Source organism: Atractosteus spatula (assembly GCF_055471065.1).
Source record: "Atractosteus spatula isolate fAtrSpa1 chromosome 16 unlocalized genomic scaffold, fAtrSpa1.hap1 SUPER_16_unloc_1, whole genome shotgun sequence".
Classification (NCBI taxonomy): domain Eukaryota; kingdom Metazoa; phylum Chordata; class Actinopteri; order Semionotiformes; family Lepisosteidae; genus Atractosteus; species Atractosteus spatula.
In genome coordinates this window covers 809,699-835,106 of record NW_028296631.1, presented here as the reverse complement: position 1 = coordinate 835,106, position 25,408 = coordinate 809,699, and the positions used below count along the sequence as shown (strand labels likewise).

The 25,408-nt window shown below is 38.4% G+C and overlaps 1 protein-coding gene across 1 annotated transcript in view; it reads left to right on the top strand.

Moving 5' to 3' along the window:
• Window positions 1-876: 876 nt before the first annotated feature.
• The window catches only part of LOC148811299 (uncharacterized), a 36,673-nt gene continuing 12,141 nt past the window's right edge, over window positions 877-25,408 (top strand). The window contains exon 1 of the mRNA XM_088908784.1: window positions 877-1,493. Within this exon, the coding sequence (XP_088764910.1) occupies window positions 1,004-1,493 (490 nt within the window). The 5' untranslated portion in view covers window positions 877-1,003. The remainder of the gene's footprint in view (window positions 1,494-25,408) is intronic.

The window sequence follows — 25,408 nt, the reverse complement described above, 5'->3', positions numbered from 1 at the left end:
ACCATTCTTGACCCAATTTAAAAAAAAAAGGTTTTATTTCTAATTTTTATATGTCTGTAAATCTATGAGGGGAAAAGTTATGTTTACACATAAGTGACCACGTTAGAAGTACTTGTTTATGAAAACTAGCAAGTTTCAAGGGGATTTTTCCAACGTCAAAGTTACAGTTTAGTAAAAACTCTATACCCCCTACTTCTTGAAATATCAAATTGGGGATTATATGCCATATACTTTGCTTATTTTTTAAATAGTTTTGTATCCATTTAATCTTAAAAATAGCATTAGATGTCCTAAAATCTAAAGCATTTAAGCCCCCTTCTGCCTGTGGACGACAAATAATCTCTTTTTTAAGATAATGGGGTTTATTCCTCCAGATAAATTTGAAAAGTTTAAAGTCAATTTTCCTAATAATTGAAGGTGGTACATCCAGAACCAGTGAAGCATAAACTAATCTAGATAAACCCTCAGATTTAGACAAAAGTATTCGACCATTTAAAGAAAGGTCTCTTAACAACCATAAGTCAATTTTTTTCTCAAATGAATGCATAATTGGAGAAAAGTTTAGATCATTTCTAGTTTTTGGATTTTTGGAAATCTTAATACCTAGATATTTAACTACATCTTTTACAGAAATATTACATATGGATAAAACGTCACAGTTCCCAAGAGCCATCAGTTCACATTTTTTTAAAATTTAGAGAAAGACCAGAAACATAGGAAAAAACCTTTATACACTTAATTGCCTTCTCAATCTCTGCATGATTTCTTAAAAATAGCGTTGTGTCATCAGCTAATTGAATCAGAAACTTCTCTTTCTCAGCTCCAGTTTCAGCAGCGCCCCTGAATGACGTCATCATGCTGCGCGGCTGTGCAGACATTTCACCTTGTGGTGTCGATTGAATCAGCTAGTTTAGATGATATAATTAAGAAGAAAGTTATTCTGTTTAAAATATCTTTTCCGTTCGCGAATACACTACCTGATGACGTCTTGTCGACTGTGCTCATGCTTGAACAGATCACAGGACTTGCGCAGAATAAAATAAAAAAGAAGGCAATTGTGTTTAAACTCCGCAAATCGGCCTTTTTTTCTGACCGACTCCGAAGAAGGATGGCGCGGTGCATGTTAAATCTGCAAACCGAGCTCCACTCTTTCATGGAGGTTTTGCTTAAATCGATCGTGTATGAAGTGTCAGAAATTTTCCGAAACAGGATGTTTGACTCTGAGATCGAGTTTGAAGAAAAACTCCACAGCATTTCCCGGATCCTGGTGAGATGGACTGTGTCTAAAATCACACAGTGTGTGGAGGACAGTTTCGGGAGTGAAATGGCGCAGCTGAAGAAGGAAAACGAGAGCCTGAAGTGGAGATTGCAGTTGTGGGAGAAGGAGTCGGGAGCAAGAGGAGATCAGGCGCAGACAGATCATGTTGGACACACGCTTCCCTATGAAGTCACTGCAGAAATAGAAGAAATGGACAAGAAACTGGAGCTGTCAGGTCAGTGCAGTGACTTGTATGAAGTTAGTGTGTATGTGTTTAAAAACAGTGTATTTAACTTCCTTACTGGTGAGTAGTGCATAAATAGAGTGAAGTGGAAAAGACTTGTGTGATGTAGCAACATGATTCTTTACTGGAAACTGAACTAATTTCCGTTATGGTGCTGAAAACATCTGTAACACAGTAACGGCTGAAAACACGTCGTTTAAATTGCCTTAATATCGTTCAGTAACTCGAATAAAAACGATGAACTACTGTGTTTACACCCTCACTATAGAAAACTTTGGGATCTCGCTTGTTTAATGTTTTTTTTTATCGTTGGAACATCTTCCTTATTTTTAAGATCATCTCGGCCAAACGTGTTTCCAGCGCTTTAGGTTTAGGGTACATTCAGATTTAAGAAAATGTTCTCGACTGACCATCGCAGATTTGCTTCATACTTTCAAAAAAATAATGTCATTGTACCCAATAAATCGTGTGTTGACGTTTAGTCTTGTATCTTCAATAGTTTCTGAGATATAGAGGCTTTAAAACGGGGGGCGTGGCCCCAGTTTGTGTTAAAAAAGTGCAAAGTTCCATAAATCATTACTTTTGAACTACTGATGCGGAATGCATGAAATGTACAGGAATTGTTCTTTGGTGTAAATGTGTCTTAAATATAAAGCATAAGATCCACAGTTGCATGTTTGCCAATTTATGGCTTGCTGAAAATCGTATAAAAAAAAGTTTTTCTTTTGTGCATTGGAGCAACTTTGGCCCTCTGTATTTCCACGTTGCAGCACATCAGATCTTTCAAATTGTGGTATTTATTACTCATTTTATAGTACTCTTTTGGCAACTAGGTATTTGTCTAAAAGTAATCAAACTTAAAAATGAAAATAAATGTGATTTTTTCCACCATGTATCATGTACCATGTAAATATAGACGACTCATCTGTGTTCATTATAATTTAACCCGAGCCTTGTTTTTTTTTCCTACTTTAGTCTAAGGGAGTTTTTCCTTGCCACTGTCGCCTTAGGCTTGCTCACTGGGGGCTCAGGCCTGGAACTCTGTAAAGCTGCTTTGTGACAATGTCCATTGTAAAAAGCACTATACAAATAAAACTGAATTGAATTGGAAAAAAAATAATGCTTATGTATGACAAAGTCTACCATAAAAAGAATTAACCAAAGAAAATAGTATGTTTCAATTAATAAATGTACCAAATATGAAGTTGGTATCTTGAACCAAACTATAATTATTTAGGTATCAAATACACCATGTTTTACTACAGATGGAAATGTAAAAGACAGAGGCACACTAATTATAATACAATCATACAGTGTTATCAGATAACTAATATGTATTTTATGTCTAAATAGTCCATTGATCTTTATTCTAGGTAATTCTACCTTACCCAGTTCTACCATTTAAACAAACTACAGTGTCAGAACAACCCAAACCTTAAAGAAATAGTGTCTACTTGAAACATTTGAACAACTCATCGATTTGCTTTTCCACATTAGATGGAAGTTTATACTGTCTGGCAGCTGATGTAAGTGAGGCATCAATAATCTTCATGATATGCGCCAGAGGGACCCAACAGATATCTCCTCTCCTGGGCCAATTGTAAGTCTTAGAGGCACCATGAGGATGTGCAGCAGCTGACATCAGCCACCATATCTGGCTGGCAAGTATAAGCACACAGCTATGTGCTTCTAAAGGACAGTGATAAAAAATAATTTATGAATTTACAGGTTTCATGGATTATTGGGAGCATCTATGTATATTACATGCCTTAAAACAGCATTTCTGTCTGTAGTAAAACATAGTGTGTTTGATACCTTAAAAAATACAGTTTGGTTCGAGATACCAAGTTCATATTTGGTACATTTGCAAATTACCACATGCTCTCGCTATAATTGTTTCTATGGCAGACCTTGTCAGACATGAGCAATAGGCAATTGAAATATAGGCGCAGCATGATTTTTTTTCATTTTTAAGGTGTCATAAATCAGAATGTTTGATTTATTTAGACAAATACCTAGTTGCCAAAAATATGAGTAATACATACCGAAATTTGAAAGATCCGATGTGCTTCAATGTGGAGATACAGAGGGCCAAATTTGCTCCAATGCACGAAAAAAAAAAAGATTTTCAACAACCCATAAATTGGCAGACATGCAACTGTGGATCATTTGTTTTAGTAAAGACACCTTACACCAATGAACAATCCCTGAAAATTTCATGCATTTAACATCAATAGTTCTAAAGCAGAGGTTCCCAACCTATTACAGCTCGCGGCCCACATGACAGACCATAAAAATTTCCATGGCCCATAGAAGGACCAGGCCGTCCTCACCGTCTGAAATGGGCTTGTGCTATACCTCAGCAGTAGCCTAATCAACAAGCTCCATGAAATTGGCCCCCCTACAGACAGCACAAACGATGAAACCTACCTCATTCGTTAGTGCTATGTTTGTGCCGTTGAAAGTAGCGCTCGTGCTGCTTTTGTTTCCGAGATATAGCACCTTGTTTTTTCGGGGTCGTGACGTCACTCAGTCCCCCATCAACATTGTAGAGAAGCCACTTTTGTTAGTGCTACATTTGTGCCAGATTGTACCGTTGAAAGTAACTTCCCAGCTTCTTTCTTTCCCGAGATATAGCGCCTTCATTTTGGGGGGTGTGATGTCACTGAGCCCCCCTACAACGTCGTAGGGGACCCGGATCGGTCTCAGTAGCGTTTGTGCTGCTTTCGTTCTTGAGCTATATACCCTTATCAGAATAGTTGTGGATGTAGCCTTAAAAGGCGAACATTAGCAAACAACTGCATGTTCTTAGAAATAGACTTTAGCACGTCTCAATATTTCGTAGCTGTGTCCTTTTTTAAAAAATCTGAAGAAGTAATCGGTTTCTCATTGTGTCGTTTTTAAATTAATATGTGAATCAACGGCCGTTTAAAGATGCGACCCAGCACAAACACTACTTTCAACAGCACAAACGTAGCACTAACGAACCAACTTTACGGACCTTCATCGACACATGTAACATGGTGGACCTTAGATACGTTTTGAACAAATTCAGCTTGCTAAACAAGTTATCAGCACCGGCGATGGCTATTTGGAATTGTTAAAAACATTTGACATGCTATCACTGTGTTTGGAAATGGATTTCCTATTTTTGTTGACCCAGTACTGCAGAACTTGAGACGGAGTGTTGACTTACCAGCAGCCATATCACCCTGCAACTCACAACTGGCAACCCACTGAAGCTAAGCAAGTGTGAGCCTGGTCAGTCCCAGGATCGGAGACCTCCTGGGAAAAACTAAGGTTGCTGCTGGAAGAGGTGTTAGTGGGGCCAGCAGGTGGCTCACCCTGTGGTCCGCGTGGGTCCTAATAGTGACAGGGACACTATACTGTAAACAGGCGGCGTCCTTTGGATGAGACGTAAACCCGAGGTCCTGACTCTTTGTGGTCATTAAAAATCCCAGGGCGTTTCTCGAAAAGAGTAGGGGTGTAACCCCGGCGTCCTGGCCAAATTTCCCATTGGCTCTTGCCAATCATGGGCTCCTAATAATCCCCCTCTATGAATTGGCTACATTACTCTGCTCTCCTCCCCACTGATAGCTGATGTGGGGTGAGCGTTCTGGCGCACTATGGCTGCCGTCGCATCATCCAGGTGGATGCTGCACATTGGTGGAGGGGAGTCCCCATTACCTGTAAAGCACTTTGAGTGGAGTGTCCAGAAAAGCGCTATATAAGTGTAAGCAATTATTATTATTATTATTATTCATTGGGGAGCAGATGAGACAGAAACTTTAATTCAGTTGCCAAATCTCTGCCATGCCTACTACAGAACAAGGCAAGTTCGTTACAGGCTTCAGTTGAATTATCTCTAGTCTTTTTGATGTCAAACAAAATGCCAAAAAGACGCCTGGATTCGCTCAAGAAAGAAAACCGGTCTTCTGTCTCACTGGTGGCAGTGTCCAGTAAGCAATTGAAAAAGTTCACTTTAAACTTCTCCTCTCTAATTTTCTTTTCTGTTCTTTGCGTTTTTCACTACCCAACATACATTTCTGGATCTCTTTCATGTTGCACACTAACGAACACAGCTTAGCTAAATGTAGCTTATGTGGTGCTCAGTCTTGCAGGGGACCAGATTGGGTTATTCAGTTCTACATATTTTGGAATGAAGGCGTCAATGACCAACTGCAAATCATCCGCACCGCCATGTTTTCCAATAGACCATTGTGTTTGATTTGAAAACATGCCGGATTAATATTGCTATGGGATAATACCGCGGCCCCCGCCCCAGACATACGAACTCTTGTTCGTTTTATTTTACTCCTGGCCTTTTCCAAAAAAAAGCTGTCATTTTAATGACGTTGGCAACTGACCCCCCCTTAGATCTGGGCCTGGGTGCAGTTGCACCCATTGCACCCCCCCGTAGCGCCCTGATTACAGCAATCGTTTGACAGCCCCCCTGCAGTACATGGGGCCGCGGCCCACAGGTTGAAAACCACTGGTAATGACTTATGGAACTTTGCACTTTATCCCCAAACCTCAAAAACCCAAATATACACTTTTCTTCTACACCTCAAACCACAGGGATGAAGATATAAGCCTAAAATCGTACACACTATTTATCGGGCACTGTGACATTATTTCCTGAAAGTATGAAGCAAATCTGAGATGGTCAGTCGGGAGGCCTCTGGTGATTTCACATGGATAAGATAAGATCAGATCACTTTATTGGCCATATACAATTTCTTGTATTAGGAATTTGTCTTGTCATATACCCCAACTTGCTCTCCATGAGACACACACACAGGGAGAAAAGCTTGGGGTCAGAACACAGGGTCAGCCATTTATACAGCACCCCTGGAGCAGTTGGGGTTAAGGGCCTTGCTCAGGGGCCCAACAGAATAGGGTTCCTCTGCTGGCCACAGCATATGAACCAGCAACCTTCCAGCTACAGGCGCAGATCCTGAGCCACAGTGCTACCACCCTTTTGGATTAACCCAAAAGCAAAGAAATTCTTGAAATAAACGTGAAATGGTAAACAGGATAATGTCAAGCCGTCGACAGATATTTGCTTTCTAATGTTTTCAGGCGCTCAGTTGTCTGAGGTGCAGGATCAAGTGAATATCGGGGTGTCTCTAGTGCTCTGTACTGGTCTGTCTAGGAAAATAATGTCATGGTGCCCAATAAATAGTGTGTAAAATGTTAGGCTTGTATCTTCATCAATGTGGTTTGAGGTGTAGAAGAAAAGTGTATATTTGGGTGTTTGAGGTTTGGGGATTCTGCTGTATTCATTGATCCTGGAGGAGAGGGAGTGTCTCTCTTTCTCTTAGTGTATTTGTGCTGCAGTCTCTGTCCAATGTTGTCTGCTCTACAAATACTGAAGTATCCAGTGTTCCCTTTCTGACCTCTTTGGATTAAGAACCAAGCAATGTGTATTAGCCTTCTGGAGAGACAGTCATTTTTGCTCAGTTGAAATCACTGCTTCATTGTACCAGCTCTTGGGGGAGCCAGAGCCTATCCCAGCTTGCAAGGGGATCAGTGTGGTATACAGCCTGGACAGGACATAACCCTCATATACATAGGCAGTTGGTATAGTCAGGGGAACTTGAGTTTTTTGTTCTGAGACACAGAAAACAGTCATAATTCAGGCACACTGGTTTAAACAAATATTTATTAACAATGAAAATACAGATGCAGCCATTCAAAGTGCGCGGCACAGACACGTACCACGGGTAATTGGCTACGTCATTGCGTGTCATACCGCGGTATGTGATTGGTTGACCGACAGGGGCACTCATGGTGCGTTGGTCAGTCGTAGAAAGATTTAAATGTCTTTACTGTGCCCGTTTAAGTATTGAATATTTATATGGAATTTTACCACTGAAGGGAAATCTTAGTAGCTGAGCATAAAAAGAATAGGAGCATAACGCGTGTGAAGGCCATAAACGATATTAATTTTGGAACATAAACATACAGTATTACAGTATATGGCTGGTCTCGGTACTTTAAAGAAAAAATACACACCAGTATTCCATTTCTCCCTAAACATTTTAAGCATCGAAGTCTTTAACTAACATGTGAAATAACGTGTATAAAAAGTGGTAGTTTTAAGCTTTTCTGCAAATACGCTCGATACCAGAGTCAACAAGCATACTTTTAGAATTTGATTAATAGGGAATATAATATGGAATCGCATATCTAAAGAAATTAATAACGATATAATTATATTCATGTTCTACAACACAATAGTACACGCTGTACGATGTCTGTTGATACTGTTTGTGTAGGGCTCTTTCACCACTTCTTGTGACCTTGCGGGTGGTACTGTGGTCTAGGTGCCTGACTTGTAAACCACAGGTTGGGTGTTCAAATCCAGCTGGCGCCACAACTTTTCTTTTAACAAACATTTCTTTAAAAAAATAAAATAGCAATGTTATGGACAATTAATTGATTTTTTATATTTCTAAATATCACAACGTGTTCGAATTTAAGTCATTTTTTAATAACAATAAATAGTTGTAAATTGTAAATACGACGTTTACATTGCCGTTATTAATTTTTCACTTGAGTGTATGGAGGATTGTCAGCTGTCACTGAGAGCAGACCCCCCCTCTTAGGCTGCGCAAACGATCTTTTAGATTTTTATAGAGAAATGGAGGCTGTACAGTATGCGTTACAATATAAACATTTACTGTCCAACTTTAAATCAGCAATTGATTTAAAGACGATCTGTCAAAGTGCAATGAAACCTATTACTTGATTCTTATGGACGCCTGGTCCCACCAGGGATTAAAAAAAACCTTGCAATCGCGTATCTAAAGAAACAACAGTATAACTATGTTCATGCACAAACAGTAGCATGTTACATTATTAGTTTGGGGGTCTCCTCTTGCCACAAAGCTCTAAATTGCATTTTGAGTGCGGTTTTTGACTTTTTTTAAATTACAACCCATAAATAAAGCTGATACTGGTTAGACTTTTAATTATTTTAAACTGTATTACAGCAGCACAATGCACAATGCAACGTAAATCCCTACCTTTGTCTTCTGCGTAATAATGTTCACCTCTCTGTCCAGCAAATTAACAATAGCAATAATAATGAACTTTATTGTACATAGCGCCTTTAAAGGTGGCTCCTCAAAGCGCTTTACAGAATAAAAACAATAACAACAATACTGTTAGGCTGGGCAAACGATTTTTAATTTAAAAAAAAAAAGAAATAAAAAATGAGATATAATGTGTTCTGGCTTAGACATTGCACGACTTTAAAACCTATAAAAACAGATTTCGAGAGTTAATAACCACTTTTTATGCGCAAAAAACGGGTGATCTTTTGCAGCTGTTTCACTGTTTTAAACGAATAAGAAATTAGATTGCTCATAAATCTAATCACTTATTCTACATAAACACAGCAATATTGCTCTCTGAAAATGCTCTTTTTCTTGTTCGTTTTGGAGACCTTGATCGAAACTGATTTGAGATGTCAGAACGGATTTATTTTCTGTGTATTTCTGTGTGCGCATTTCCTATATTGCTTCGTTTGTCGAGATTTTAACTTTATATTTAGGCTATATTTCATTATTTATATTATATTTATATATTATATTATTTCAACTATAAATCGTACACTAAGTACTAGCAGTAAATACTGATGTTTTGCTCCCTCTTACCACAAACATATATATGTATTATAGCTGGAATTAACTTTTTTTCGTACGTGTCTCTACCTACTGCGACTCAAACACGGAATGCTTAAAGATGGCAACAAGTCAGGCACCCAGAGGTGGGGGGTGCGTCTTTCCGCCTCCATAACTAATATGCCAAATAGGAGTGGCCCAGTGCGGTTTTCATCACTCTCTGCGGGAGTGCTGGCTGTGACGAAGGGGGCGAGTCTTCCAGCGATTGCAGATCAGATCAGATTCCCTTCCCCCCACAGAAAGACAGACAAATGTTTTCACTGCTTATTTAGTCGCTATTCACCGCTCGGCGAGCAGCTCCAATTTCAGGTGTAAGCGATAAAAATACTGTATATTTAGCTGAAAAGCTGTACAATGCAAGAATTTCGTTACCCTAGGAGGTTTCGTGAAAAAGCTACAGGCGTGCAATCGTTTTTATTTTTAAATACATTTTAGCAAAGTCATGTACCATAAAAGTATGGTAATTAAAAACCATTAATACTTTCGCTTGGGTTTAAATAAAGTCGGTGTTTTCTCTTTTGGCTAGACTTGACTATTTAGCCATGAGATATACAATAGATTGTCATTAAACAACCTTATGTTTATTAATCTTCCTTGTTATGCACAGTGGGAATGATAATGTAATGATAATTAATTTAATCACAGAGTGCTCATAAGCTGATACCCTGGATTCTCTCCAGACACAGCTGTATGAGCTCCACCAGTCAGGACAGGAGGCTCTACTGTACACAGAGAGGGGCGGGAGGGGAGAACAAGCCGATACCTTGGCTGATACCCTGGCCTGTGTCTCCAGACACAGCTGGATGAGCTCCACCAGTCAGGACAGGCAAATAAGATACACTCTACAGACATTCACAACAGCGACATATCATAAAACATTTGCACATATTGTTAAATTATTACTTGTTTTTCAGGAAGTTAGAAAACACTTGAATTACTTATCCAGTCTCTCGAAATAAAATTATTTTTCAAGCAATGTAACTAACGTAGGGCAATATGTTTTTTTTTAATCTAACATTGACAGCCACATCTTAAATCTTGTCAGTCAGCTCTTTTTTCTCTATTTGAATTGTGGTGATTCAAATAACTTGGGATAACAAGTGGTCTCAAAGTCACAGAGCTCACAGAGCTTCAACAACAGATGACAACTTTCTTAGTCCTTCCTTAGTCTTCCTAAAATTGTTAGATGGGGTGGGGGGCACTCGGGAATGTGAGTTATGCGAGTTAGATTATGAATGAATAAAAACATTTTATTAAAAACACGTTTGCATTTGTTTGGGAGCTATATTATGTATTTTTCATATATAAGATATAATTATGTGTTCCTGCTTACACATTGCACGACTTTAAAAGCTATAAAAACAGGTTTCGATTTGTGTCTTTTTCACATTATCTGGCGAGCCTTGTTTTGTCAAAGAACCAGAGATCAAACCAGAGATCTCGCTTTCAAAGGACAGCACAGACTTTCAAAAGGCCGCAAATGTATTAGCAAGGGTTAATTGCACTATGGACCGCACAAAGAAATGTAAAATAGTCTTCTTTAGGTGTGAGGGCAGGAGTGGATCGCAGCAGGCATACACAGCAAATAACAAGAAAACAAAGAACAGGGCAGGTGAGACGAGTATCCAAACAGTGAGTGATCAGAAAAAGGAAACAATTGTTACGCCCGGCTTTTCGACGCAATTTTTTTTTAACTTCCTAAATGTTATGGAGGCGGAAAGACGCACCCCCCACCTCTGGGTGCCTGACTTGTTGCCATCTTTAAGCATTCCGTGTTTGAGTCGCAGTAGGTAGAGACACGTACGGAAAAAAGTTAATTCCAGCTATAATACATATATATGTTTGTGGTAAGAGGGAGCAAAACATCAGTATTTACTGCTAGTAATTAGTGTATGATTTATAGTTGAAATCCTGAGCCTAAATATAAAGTTAAAATCTCGACAAACGAAGCAATGTAGGAAATGCGCACACAGAAATACACAGAAAATAAATCCGTTCTGACATCTCAAATCAGTTTCGATCAAGGTCTCCAAAACAAACAAGAAAAAGAGCATTTTCAGAGAGCAATTACGCTGTGTTTATGTAGAATAAGTGATTAGATTTATGAGCAATCTAATTTCTTATTCGTTTAAAACAGTGAAACAGCTGCAAAAGATCACCCGTTTTTCGCGCATAAAAAGTGGTTATTAACTCTCGAAATCTGTTTTTATAGGTTTTAAAGTCGTGCAATGTCTAAGCCAGAACACATTATATCTCATTTTTTATTTCTTTTTTTTTTTAAATTAAAAATCGTTTGCCCAGCCTAACAGTATTGTTGTTATTGTTTTTATTCTGTAAAGCGCTTTGAGGAGCCACCTTTAAAGGCGCTATGTACAATAAAGTTCATTATTATTACTATTGTTAATTTGCTGGACAGAGAGGTGAACATTATTACGCAGAAGACAAAGGTAGGGATTTACGTTGCATTGTGCATTGTGCTGCTGTAATACAGTTTAAAATAATTAAAAGTCTAACCAGTATCGGCTTTATTTATGGGTTGTAATTTAAAAAAAGTCAAAAACCGCACTCAAACTGCAATTTAGAGCTTTGTGGCAAGAGGAGACCCCCAAACTAATAATGTAACATGCTACTGTTTGTGCATGAACATAGTTATACTGTTGTTTATTTAGATACGCGATTGCATGTTTTTTTTTAATCCCTGGCGGGACCGGGCGTCCATAAGAATCAAGTAATAGGTTTCATTGCGCTTTGACAGATCGTCTTTAAATCAATTGCTGATTTAAAGTTTGACAGTAAATGTTTATATTGTAACGCATACTGTACAGCCTCCATTTCTCTATAAAAATCTAAAAGATCGTTTGCGTAGCCTAAGAGGGGGGGGTCTGCTCTCAGTGACAGCTGACAGTCCTCCATATACTCAAGTGAAAAATTAATAACACCAATGTAAATGTCGTATTTACAATTTACAACTATTCATTGTTATTAAAAATGACTTAAATTCGAACATGTTGTGATATTTAGAAATATAAAAAATCAATTAATTGTCCATAACATTTCTATTTTAATTTTTAAAGAAATGTTTGTTAAAAGAAAAGTTGTGGCGCTAGCTGGATTTGAACACCCAACCTGTGGTTTACAAGTCAGGCACCTAGACCACAGTACCACCCGCAAGGTCACATGAGGAGTGATGAAACAGCCCCAGTTTTAACAGAGAGTTTAAACACAAACAGTATCAACAGACATTGTACAGCGTGTTCTATTGTGTTGTAGAACATGAATATAATTATATCGTTATTAATTTCTTTAGATATCAAATTCTAAAAGTATGCTTGTTGACTCCGGTATCGAGCGTATTCACAGAAAAGCTTAAAACTACCACTTTTTATACACGTTATTTCACATGTTAGTTAAAGACTTCGGTACTTAAAATGTTTAGGGAGAAATGGAATACTGGTGTGTATTTTTTCTTTAAAGTACCGAGACCAGCGATATACAGTTTACATACTGTAATACTGTATGTTTATGTTCCAAAATTAATATCGTGTATGGCCTTCACACGCGTTACAGTATGCTCCTATTCTTTTTATGCTCAGCTACTATGATTTCCCTTCAGTGGTAAAATTCCATATAAATATTCAATACTTAAACGGGCACAGTAAAGACATTAAATATACATATACATACTGTATACAGTACAGTTTTGCATACAGTTATATGTTTATGTTCCTAAATCAATATCTTTTATGAGAATGTGAAAGGCATGGTGAATCGGAGATTCTCAAAAATTACTGTACTTTGCATGATTGGAAACAAATGCGTGATTGGATCAACAAAATGCTGTGGTGTTACTTTTACAAAGACGGTCAATGAAAAAAAGAATGTGGACCAGGGCAATACTTTGAGTTTACAGCTTGTCCAAGGTCATTCATTATAAATACTGCTAGTAATATCTTTGGTAAAGACTTTCATGGCGACAGCTCAAACATGAGAGGTTGAGCTTTATTAGCTCCACCTTGTGGAAATTCCGGATACTATTATTTTACCTGCGTTATCATGCGGTATCATGCGGTTCTATGCGAGAATAAACGGTATTAATACCGTAACTTGCGGTATACCACGTGAAGCGCACTGCAAAATAATGCGGTATCGCCTTGTAGTGGCAATGCTTGTTAATAAGACAGAATTAAGTGTTGCTGTGCTTTCCCAAATGAGGCCCCATCTCTCTCTTCATCTCTGTGGTGCAGCCACAGAGAAACTATTCATGCAGGCTGATTTAAAGATGTTTTCTTTTGATAAGGGACAGCTCCCAAATGGGGATGCACTTAGCTAAGCCTGGCTATCATGATCAATGGTCATCCATTGGCGCCTTAAAGTCTGCAAGATTCCAAGGGAGAGCCTCATCCAAGTGGTTTACAACCCCAAGGTCAGAGGGCATGGTTACTCATCATCAGCCAATCAGGAACTGGTAGGGCCAAGTAACCCACATGGGTCTCTGATGCCCATGAGACTTTCAGCCAATGAACGAGCTGAAGTTCCTCCAGGTAAAAACAGGCAACACAGAGCTCCAAGATTTAAAAAGAACTATTCTAGAGGCAATTCTAAAGGGAATTCTAAGGAGAATTCCAGGGGTGCGAGACAGTTCCAGGGCAGGACAGCCCAGGAGCAGAAAGGCTCCCAAGGGCAGGACATTCTCACAGTGCGCTTCCTGACCATCCTGAGACTCAGCCCGGACAACCACGGAATGGCCAGTGTGTCCGAGTGCCAGAACTTTCCTTTTTTCTAAGAGTCGAGAGCGGAGGTTGCCAGAGAGTAACCAGAGGATACACCCGAGGTTAGCATCAGCAGCAAGCCTCGTGAACAGGTTGGAACTGTGGACAGCTGAATCGGTATTCAGAACTGGCGCTTCATCAGGAACGAACCGGTCCTCTTCCTGACCTGCTGGGACCCACAGTCATCTTTTCTCCTGTGCACAAACTTTGCTAGTTAAAGCCAACACTAACTAGCCGGTCAATGAGCATCAGCAGCGCACCGTCGCAAGCCGCACAGCACAGCCTGGCACGGAGCCAGAGAGCCCGCAGGAGATCTGAATCCCCAGAGATTGGATGAGTATTCAACTTCACTGCATTACTGCTCGAGAATTCAATTGTTATCCCAACCAGTTGATATCAATTTAATTCCTAAGAGTTATGTACTTGTTTGAGTATCTAAGGTAGAAGTTGTAACCAAGTTCAATTACGAAACGGTCTAAATGAATGATATACCGAACGTATGTCCTCTTGATATGTGTAACTCTTCGTAACTGACTGAATATATACCTTTTGTATTCTGATAACCCTCACGATAAGATCTGTTAGGTTTATATGCATATTTTATGTATTAATAAATGTATTCTTGTGTATTAGTACCTGTGTGTGTGCGTTGTTTGAGTTATATCGCATGGTTGGATTCTAAAGCCATTAAGAGAATCATTTTGTGATTTACGGCTACAATTAATAATTGTCCCCGTAAATGCCCAAATCCTACAGAACTGGTGCCTCGTGAGAGCACACTACAGCCTGCTTGTTTTGAATGGCTGCATCTGTACACACACTAAACTACACACACACAGTAAACTTACAACATGCAAGTTAGGCAATTTACCAATAAGGCATCCCAGATGCCTACCTCCAAATCACCCAGAAAAACATGACTGCTGCTAAGTATTCAACTCTTAAATAGCTCCTACAAAAGCCAAAAGAAGAGATCAGCTCACTTCATAACTAAAATCAACGCTACCTGCTGTTAAATATCTCTTCCTCTGTTAATCTGATTATATCAAATTAATGGGAACCTATCTCTTCATTCTCAAAATGCCCCCACTAATAAGGAGATGCCATTTTTAACCAAGGGATTCTTTACACGGGCAATCAGGTATCTCTGTGTTGTAACAGAAAGAATAAGGTTCTGGATCCCGAGATGAAGTTAAACAGATGAGTTTATTGCATGCATGGAACAATAAAGCCGAAGTCTTGTTTCCCGCAAGAAACAACAAAACCGAAATATTGTTCCAAGTGCTTGTACAAACTTTAGGTTTATATATCCTTTCCTCTCTGCTTCTGACGTCACTGTTATTATGGTAAAGGGGGGAGGTCACGTGTTTGGCCAGTTTACAGCTTTTTGGCCAAATGGTCAGGGATTAAGTCCCCAGGGGGTTCCCTAGCTCTCCTAGCTCGCATCAGTTAACCCCCTTTCCTGCCATAAACTCCTGTTGCTTAGAAGTCTAAGTCTAAGTCTGCTAGAAGTCCTTCATGCAGAAAGGACTTAAAGTTAACATCTTGTATCTTTCTTCATCTGAAACTACAGAATAACAGACTCTCTTAACAGGGTTTCAGATATTGAGCTCCAGTCTGCTCTTTCCTGGTGATCTGAAACAAGGAACTCCTGCTTTCATGTTCTCTTGTCTCTTCTGTTCTTCTCCTAGTTGTCATTTTCTTGTATGCTGTCTTTCTGGACTGCTGATTAACACTTAATTTACTCATTTACCCTTAATTTAATTAACTAAGGTAAACCAAACCATTGTATCTAAACCAAGGTGAACTTTACAATTGCTTGGATCTGAATCTGGGCCTTTCACATCCCAGCAAAGATCTCCTTTGCTCTGAAGCTTTAAATGTTGATAATAGCCAAGAGTTATCCGTCATATCTACATTCACTTCTTAATATTATTTTATAAAATTTGATAGTTTTGTATTTATCAGGGCTTGAAATTAATTCAAACTAAAATTATTGTCCTTTTCCTCAGTTTTTCTCTTCCTCATTCATGCTTTCTCTTCTCAATTCAACTTTATTTGTCATTATACTTAAACATAGTATGCATAGTATAGTGAAAAGTGTTTCTCATTAGTCTCTCAGGTGCAGTATATACATAGAACAGAAGGCAAGACAATAGACAGTAATACCATAAAAATAACAGTGTAAACAACAGTATGGTGCCAGTGCAAAATTGTCAGAAACTGTGCAAATACGCAAACAGAGAAAAGTATACAAACAGGACAAAATCAGTGCAAAAGTATTTGGCAAACAGTGCAAAAATAATATGGCGATTAATAAATAGTACAACTAGTACAGTTTTAAGTACAAAACTCCATCTGCCTCTGGTGTTCTCTGTCTAAACTATATAGTGCCTTCAGAAAGTTTTCACCCCCCATTGATTATGTCTTGTTCTGCTGTGTTGCAAAGTCAAATTATTTTTTTTTTATTTTTTTATTTTTAGAGAACAAAACAAAACCATTTTACATATGAACATCCATTATTCAGTCTTACATTGCAGGCACAAATTCCTGTTTGTTCCTCTAATTTTTTACAATTATATAACTTTTTAACAAAACTATATACATTCAAAAGAAGGAAGATGTATACATTTATGAATATGAAAAGGGAGTAGACTATATAAATGTATCTTATTAAATTTCAGTTATTCTGTATCTCAACAAAATCTGACCTTAAAGGTTTAATGTACTGAACCCATCTAGACCAATATTTGACAATTTTTTTTCATTTGTAATTTTAGTGAAAATGTTATTTTTTCCATTATATATATTTCTTTTATTAATTCAATCCAATCATTCATTGTTGGTAGATCTGTGAGAAGCCACTTTCTTGTTATAGCTTTCTTCCCTGCTGATATAAGGACTCCAAACAAATGTTCATATGTTCCACTCCAATCAAAATCCAGTTTACCAAAATATAAAGCCTCAAATGTAAAGGGTACATTCCTTTCAAATATAGTTTCCAGGGCCTCATGTAATTCCTTCCAGAAAAGCCTTATTTTAGGGTAGCTCCAGAATATATGCCAATGACTACCTTGGTTTCCGCACTGTCTCCAACACTTAGAGTTCCTCAGTATGGTGCGCCTTCTGACTCGGAGTAATTAAAAATCGAACAATGTTTTTCCAGCAAAACTCTCACCATAAATGCGAGTTAGTACATCTCCATTGAAATTCACAAATTTTAAGCCACTCTTCATTCGAAATTCTAACTTCACTTTCTTTCACCCATTTATCTTTTATATACTCTGTAGAATATGATTTCTTTTCCATAAAACTTTTATATAATCTAGATATAATACCTTTACCTAATTCTGATTTGTAGGCTTCTGTAACTATTTTCACTACTCCATCATTAACAATATCTAAATCTCCCCTTATAATCTCCTTATTAAAATAATGGCGCATTTGAAGATATCTATAAAAATCTGAATTCTCCAAATTATGTTTCTCCTTCAAATACTGAAAACTTTGTAGCTGATTCTTATCCATTATATTACAAAATGCAGTTATTCCTTTTGTAATCCAAAATTAAAATCTATTATCCAACTTATTTGGTTTAAACTCCGTATCATAGGCGCACCATCTGAGTATCTTTACTGCCTCACCTAAATTATACTCTTTTGTGATCATATTCCATGTCCTTAATTGAAACTTTATCCATGGATTGAATATTTTTTCAGTGATTTTGTCTAAATTTCTATTACCTAATAATGCCTGAATTGGGGGGCTATTTACAAGGGACAATTCAATATATTTCCATCTGGCTTGATATTCTGGATTACAGGGATTAATGAGAGGTTTAACCTGAGATGCATAATAATAATCTTTTAAATTTGGTAAAGCCATACCCCCTTTATCTTTTGAAAGTTGCAATGTTTTGAATCTAATTCTTGGTTTTCTCCCCTGCCAAATAAACCTAGAAATCATCTTATCCCATTCCGAAAATTGTTTTGCAGAGACTTCTACAGGGAGAGCTTGTAATAGAAAGAGTAACTGAGGCAGTAGATTCATTTTTACAGATTCAATTCTAGAACTGAAACTCATAAAGGGGATTAGGCTCCATTTCGATATATCTGCTTTAATTTTAGTTATAAGGGGTCCATAATTAATTGTTGCTAATACCGAAATATCTTTTGGTAAATAGACTCCTAAATATCTCATTGAACTTTGGTCCCACTTAAGGTGGTATTTAATCAGGAGGGTTGTAATTAAAAGTTAGAATTTGTGTTTTTTGAACATTTAACTTATAGCCTGCCAGCAAGCCAAAGCTATCTAAGAGTTTCATTACTTCTAGAAATTAACTAGTGGGATCCTCCAGATATAATAAAACGTCATCTGCGTACAGTGCTATCTTGTGCTCATTACCTTGTATAGAAATACCTTTTATTTTGTTAGTTTGTCTTATCCAATGGGCTAGTGGCTCTATATATAGAGCAAAAAGCAATGGAGATAAAGGGCAGCCTTGTCTAGTCCCTCGTTCTAAAGTTATTCTATCAGATAAATAACCATTTATCTTAATTCGTGCTGTTGGTCTATCATATAAAGTTTGAATACCTTTAATAATATTTTCACAAAACCCAAACCTACCTAAAACCCTATAGAGGTATTTCCAACTTACAGAGTCAAAAGCTTTCTCAGCATCTAGGCTTATCAAAGAAGGTTCTTAATTATGTTGCTGAATATGGTTCATGATATGCAATGTGCGTCGAATGTTATCATGGGTTTGTCTATTTTGAATAAACCCTGTTTGATCATAGTATATCAAATAAGGGAGAATCTTTTCAATTCTTTTAGCCAGTATTGCTGTATAAATTTTATAATCCACATGAAGGACTTAGATTGGTCTGAACGATCCACAATCTAATCTATCTTTCCCCTCCTTAGGGATAACTGAGATGATAGCCTCTCTCCATGATGGGGGCATTTTCCCATCAATTAATGCCGAATTACAAGCAGAAAGAAGATTTGGTATTAATTCTGCTCGGAAGGTTTTATACCATTCTGAATTAAAACCATCAGTTCCAGGTGATTTATTAGCTCTGAGGCTCGTAATCACTGAATTCAATTCTTCTAGTGTTATAGTCGTTTTTAATATATTATTTTGATCTTCCGTAAGAGTTGGTAAACTGAGAGATTCCAGAAAAGTATCCATCTTTTCTTCACTTTCTGAATTGTGTTGTGTATATAATTTTCTGTAATAATTTGTAAAAGTGTTTTGAATTTCTTCCCATTTATATAATACAGCATTACAGTTCTGGTCCCTTATTTTATATATTGTATTATCGGTCTGTTGTTTTTTTAATTTTCTTGCCAGCAGCTTTAGTGATTTTGACCCTGATTCATAATATTTTTGTCTAGTACATATATATATATTCACTTTTCTGTTTATATAAGACATCTATTTTGTTTCTAAGCTTCTTTATTTCTTGCATGATTTTTGAATCCTGTTTTTCTTGATGTTTTTTCTCCACCTCTTTTAACTTTATATTCAGATTAGATAATTGTAGTTGTTTTACCTTCTTCTTATGACTGCTCAGAGCAATACTTTTCCCCCTTATAACTGCCTTTAATGTATCCCATATCATCTCTAGTCTCACTTCCCCATTATCATTCTCCTCCAAAAATAATTTTATTTCTTATTTTATCTGTTCTTTACATTGTGGATCGTTCAACAGACTTGAGTTCATCCTCCATGTTGTATCTCCCCGATTATTACTTAATCGTATGGACAATGACATAGGAGCATGGTCTGAAAAATCAATTCTACCAATATCACAATCTTGGATCCTATGTCTATCTCTCTTGTGTATAAAAAAATAATCAATCCTTGAATATACCAAATGAGGGAAGGAATAGTGAGTGTAATCCCGCCCACTTGGATAGAAATCTCTCCAAAGATCTATTATTCCCATTTCCCCCATCAGTACATTAATCTTTTTATACAGTGACTTATCTCTCCGAGAAGATATATTTGTAGAATCAAGCCTGGGGTTAAGACGCACATTCCAATCACCTCCACAAATCAGTATCCCTTGTGCATTAACCATCAAATCGACCATTTTTTTATAAAAATTAAAATCACTACCAGGTGGAGCATATACATTAAGTAATGTTAGTAATTCCCCTTCAATTTTTCCCAATACTAATACATATCTCCCCTCCTTATCTTTAACTTCTGTAAGCAACTCAAATTGAATCTTTTGAGATATCAGTATAGCCACTCCTCTCCTATGGCCAGATTTATATGAGGAGAAATAGATTTTTGAGAAACCCATTCTCCTTAATTTCTCATGTTCCAATACACTCAAATGTGTTTCTTGTAAAAAAGCAATATGAGCCCCTTCTTTCTTTATTTTAGACAAAATCTTACTTCTCTTAATAGGGTTAAGGACTCCATTAACATTAAATGTAACTATTTTAAGGTCTTGCTTGGACATATTTTATGTAAATGGTAAAACTTTCAAAATCTCTCCCATACAACATATGTTTCATATTGTTAAACATCCTCTTCCTATCATTTTTTTCTAATAATGCACCACAATCAAAAAACACAATAAACAAAAACATTAACCAAACAATCTTAAACAAAACTGTATCCATCTCTGTCTCTTTCACAGTACTTTCTTCCAACTGTGGGGTTCTTTTCAAACGAACCGTATGTGGGCCTCTCTCCTTTTTTTCTTAAACAAAAAAAAAGGGGAAAGTCCATTAGGGAAATCCTCCTTCTCCTCTGGAGGAGGGCCCTTAAGCAGGCGGCGCGGTGGCAAATTCAAACTTATATTATAAAGAGAAAAAAAAAGGAGTGTAACCAGAAAAATAAAAAGTCACTCTGGTCGTAATCACCAAGTATCTGTCCCAACATTTACAAATTCTCTTAAAACATTGCAGGAAACTTATTAAAAAAAACCCTTAACTATGAAATCACGACCAACTTTTAACAACTCACTGTATCCAATTTCTTTAATCTTGCGAGGGGGGTCTTCTCCTGAAACTCTGTAATTTCTCCTGATATTGCTGTTTCGAGGACTGCTCTTTCCCAGGACCACCCCGTCTTCCAGCCTTCTGCCAAGTAAACAGTCGCTCGATTTCTTCTTCCAGTGTAGGCGCTGTTTGTATAACTTGTACTTTAAGACCCTGCTCTGCCATGTCCTTTGTGGCTTCTGCTGCCGAATGGTATAGGCAGGTGCCGTCTTCGTAAAACACCCGCAACCTCGCTGGAAATGGAGTCTGAAATTTTATTTTCTGCGATTTCAGCACCTTTTTTACTTCAGAATATTCCATACGTTTTTTTAGTACTGTCGGGGGGTAATCATGATCCACATAAAATCGTTTGTTATTGTGGAAGAGTTCTTTCTTTTGCCAAGCTTTACACAACACTTCCTCTTTCATCTTGTAGCTTAAAAACTTGGCGACAATGGAGCGCGGTTTGGCGTCAGGGCCTTTAGGTCTCGGCGCTAACGCTCTATGCACCCTTTCAATTCCCAGTTCCACGTCCTTCGGTAAATCAAGTTCCCCCCTTAGCAGATTTTCAAGGAAGGTGACCATGCAGCGACCCTCCGATTCTTCGGGGATTCCGTAAATCCGAATGTTTTCTCTGCGCGATCTTCCTTCCTGGTCTGTTAATTTAGTTTCTAAAGTAATTTGTCGTTGCAAGAGTTTCTTTATCGCAGTTTCTGTTGTTAAGACCCTTGTTTCCACTTCTTCGATCCGTCCCTCTGCTTTATCCAGTCTCTTATTAACCTTGCTCAGCTCCTGTTTAATATCCATAAGCTGCTCTTTATTATCCCGTCTGAAGTCTCTAAGTTCGTATAATATTTTCTGAAGACTGGCATCTGCGCTATCTTGTTCAGAGTCCGTTGAGCTACTTCAACTATGGTATGAAGTTGCAATTTCAACATTTTCCACGGTCGTTAGTTTTCTCCTGCTTCTCCTGACAGCCCCTTCAGCCATAGTTATTATTTTTTCAAACGTAATGTAGAAAAAAAACACTTTTTCAGGGCTTTATTACAAAGTTGCCGGGCGATCCGTATTATGCTGCCTTTCCCGTCCGCATTCTAACCGGAAGTCCTGCAAAGTCAAATTAAAGCACATTTAAATGGGATTTTTTCCCCTCCTGTAGAAGTAATTCTCTATAATGTTAAAATGAAATAAAGTATTTTGTTGTCTTCACAATTATATGAAAAATAAAAATCTGGAAATTACTTAATTGATAAGTATTCACCCCCTTTGCTTTCACAACCTAAATTGGGTGAGGTATTGAATTATCTTAAGAAATCACACTAAATACGTTAACAAGGTACACCCTGTGTTCATTTTGAATCCACCTGTGTTCAATTGCTTGATTGTACAATGAATATCACTGACTTTGTGAGGTCTCACAACTCAAACAGCAGATCAGATCAGTCCTGCTGTCATGAAGACCAAGGAGCTGCCTGTGAAATTTTGATAAGAAGTTGTTAGGAGGAAAAAGGCTGGAGAAGGTTATAAAAAGATTGGCAAAGCTTTGAACCTTTCTAGGAGCACCGTGAAGTCCATTGTAACAAAAAACTTGGCACAACCCAGACACTACGAAGATCAGGCCATCCTACCTTATTGAGAAACTGGACAAGAATTGCCAGAGAAGTGACCAAGAGGCCAGCTACAACACTGACAGAGTTGCAGAGCTCTTTGGCTGAAATGTCCAGACATCAACAATCTCTTCGACACTTCACAGATTTGGCATCTTTGGGAGAGTGGCTAGAAGGAAGCCACTTCTGAGAAAGGGCAACATTAAGTCACGCCTAGAGTTTGCTAGAAGGCATGTGACAAAACCTGAAACCTTTTGGAAGAACATTTTGTGTTCTGATGAGACTAAAGTTGAGCTCTTTGGCCTAAAAGCAAAGCGCTATGTTTGGCGCAAACCAAATACAGCCCAACACCCAGGTAACACCCATCCCTACCTTCAAGCATGGTGGTGGCAGCATCATGCTCTGGGGTTGCTTTTCAGCAGGAGGATCTGGAAAGCTTGTTGCCATCAAGGGCAACATGGATGGAGCCAAATACAAGCAAATCCTTGAGGAGAACCTGTTTCAGTCAGCCAGAGATCTACGTTTAGGGCAAAGATTCATTTTCCAGCAGGACAATGACCCAAAGCACAGGACCAACACTATCAAGGAATATAAAGAAGGTTAGTATTCTGTAATGGCCCAGCCAGACTGTGAACTTGAATCCAATTGAAAATGTGTGGTATGACCTGAAAATTGCTGTCCACTGACGCAATTAGAGAAACTTTGCATTGAAGAAAGGGCAATAATTCCACAATCTAAATGTGCAAAGCTCATACAGACATACCCAAAAAGACTCACGGCTGTAATTGCTGCTAAAGGACTATGTACAAAATATTGCCTTGGGGGGCTGAATACTTTTGTAAATGAGAAATGTAAGTCTTTCATTCTGGAGAAACTAATGTTCTTGAAAAAAAAAGTTTTGATTCATAAATGTGTTGAATTTATTGTGTTATTGAAGGGAGCAAAAATGATTTAAATGTGTTAAATTCTGGAGGTTTAACAGGGAAAAAATGAGAAAAAATTCAAGGGGGTGAATACTTACTGAAGGCACTGTACTTTATTGTTCTTCTCCTCAATCTCTCTCCCCGCTGTCTCCCTCGGTTTTTCCCTGTTCTCTCTCTCCTGCTCTGCTTTTCTTTCCACTTTATAACTGCCCTGTTGAAATTAAACTGTCCTCAAGGAGGCCCAAGCTCTGAAATGAGCATCAGATTTGTGATGTTTGTGTTATTCAGTGAATTTCTGAATTTTGTTCTATTCTATTTTGTGCACTGAATCCACTTGCAACTGGTATAACTCCCATGGCTATTTGAAATAGCTTCTCCATTTCAGTGAACACACCAGTCTCTGTAAACTATTAAAAAGGAAAATGAAGCATATGTATCATTGGACACGATACCTTGCTTCTTTGTGAACTCTGACCTAGCTTCCTCTGTACTTACAGTAGACGAGAAGTGTTTCAAGTTTCTCTTAATTAATAATTAATAATTGCTTACACTTATATGCACTTTTCTGGACACTCCACTCAAAGCCCCACAGGTAATGGGGACTCCCCTCCACCACCACCAATGTGCAGCATCCACCTGGATGATGCGATGACAGCCATAGTGCACCAGAACGCTCACCCCACATCAGCTATCAGGGAGGAGGAGAGCAGAGTAATGTCGCCAATTCAAGATGGGGATTATTAGGTGGCCATCATTGGTAAGGGCCCATGCGAAATTTGGCCAGGACGCTGGGGTTACACCCCTAATCTTTTTGAGAAACACCCTGGGATTTTTAACGACCACAGAGAGTCAGGACGTCGGTTTTACGTCTCAGCCGAAGGACGGCGCCTGTTTAGAGTATAGTGTCCCCGTCACCATACTGGAACATTAGGACCCACATGGACCGCAGGGTGAGCGCCCCCTACTGACCCCACTAACACCTCTTCCAGCAGCAACCTTAGTTTTTCCCAGGAGGTCTCCCATCCAGGTACTGACCAGGCTCATACCTGCTTAGCTTAAGTGGGTTGCCAGTTGTGAATTGCGGAGTGATATGGCTGCTGGCGTGATGGATCTTGGACCATAAAGGCTCTCTTGGCCATAAAGGCTGAAATCTCCAGTAGACTGGCACCCCATGTATCTGCTTTTCATGTTCTAAAAAGGTAGGCTTCTGTGTATGGCAGTCACACAGTTTGTCTCTTTTAAAATTGTTACCCTCAAGAGAGCTGAAAAAGTCCTGCTCTGAAGGACCAGGATGGACTAATATCTCTCTCAGTGCCTTTTTAGTACTCTGAACCATAGGGTGGACTATGGAGAAGTCCAAGTCTTCCCTTGGAAAATGCTTAGAGAGAAGGGACTATATGCACCAGTACATCTTTCATCCAGTGATAGAGGGCCACAAAATTGAATTGTCTGACAGCAATAAGACCTTTGGCTTTATCAGAGTCCTGCATGCTGGAGGCAGCCATGTGTTCTAGCACATTTCTCAGGGCTTTTAGTGATCTGCAAACAACTGACACTGCACTCTGAATTCTCAACCACCTCACTGTACGTGGCTGAGTAAACGTCAGAGTTGGCTTCTTGAGTTGTTTCTGCAACTCATGAAGCTTGTTGCTTCTTATAGCGGAGTTGCTAAATTTAAACAAAAAAAGTGCCCTCACGTCTTGCTGGAACCTTTTCACTTGTTGCACAGCTGCATCACTTGGAGCAAGGGCAAGCTGGTGAGCTCTGTAGGGCAATCCGGTTAATTCTGAATTGAATTCTTCCTGCAGTTTTTGAACAACTCCTTGGTGGCTTCCTGTCATAACAGCATCTCCATCTGTGCATACTGCAACACGTTTGCTTCCATTTATATATATTTTTTCGCTCATTATGTTGCTT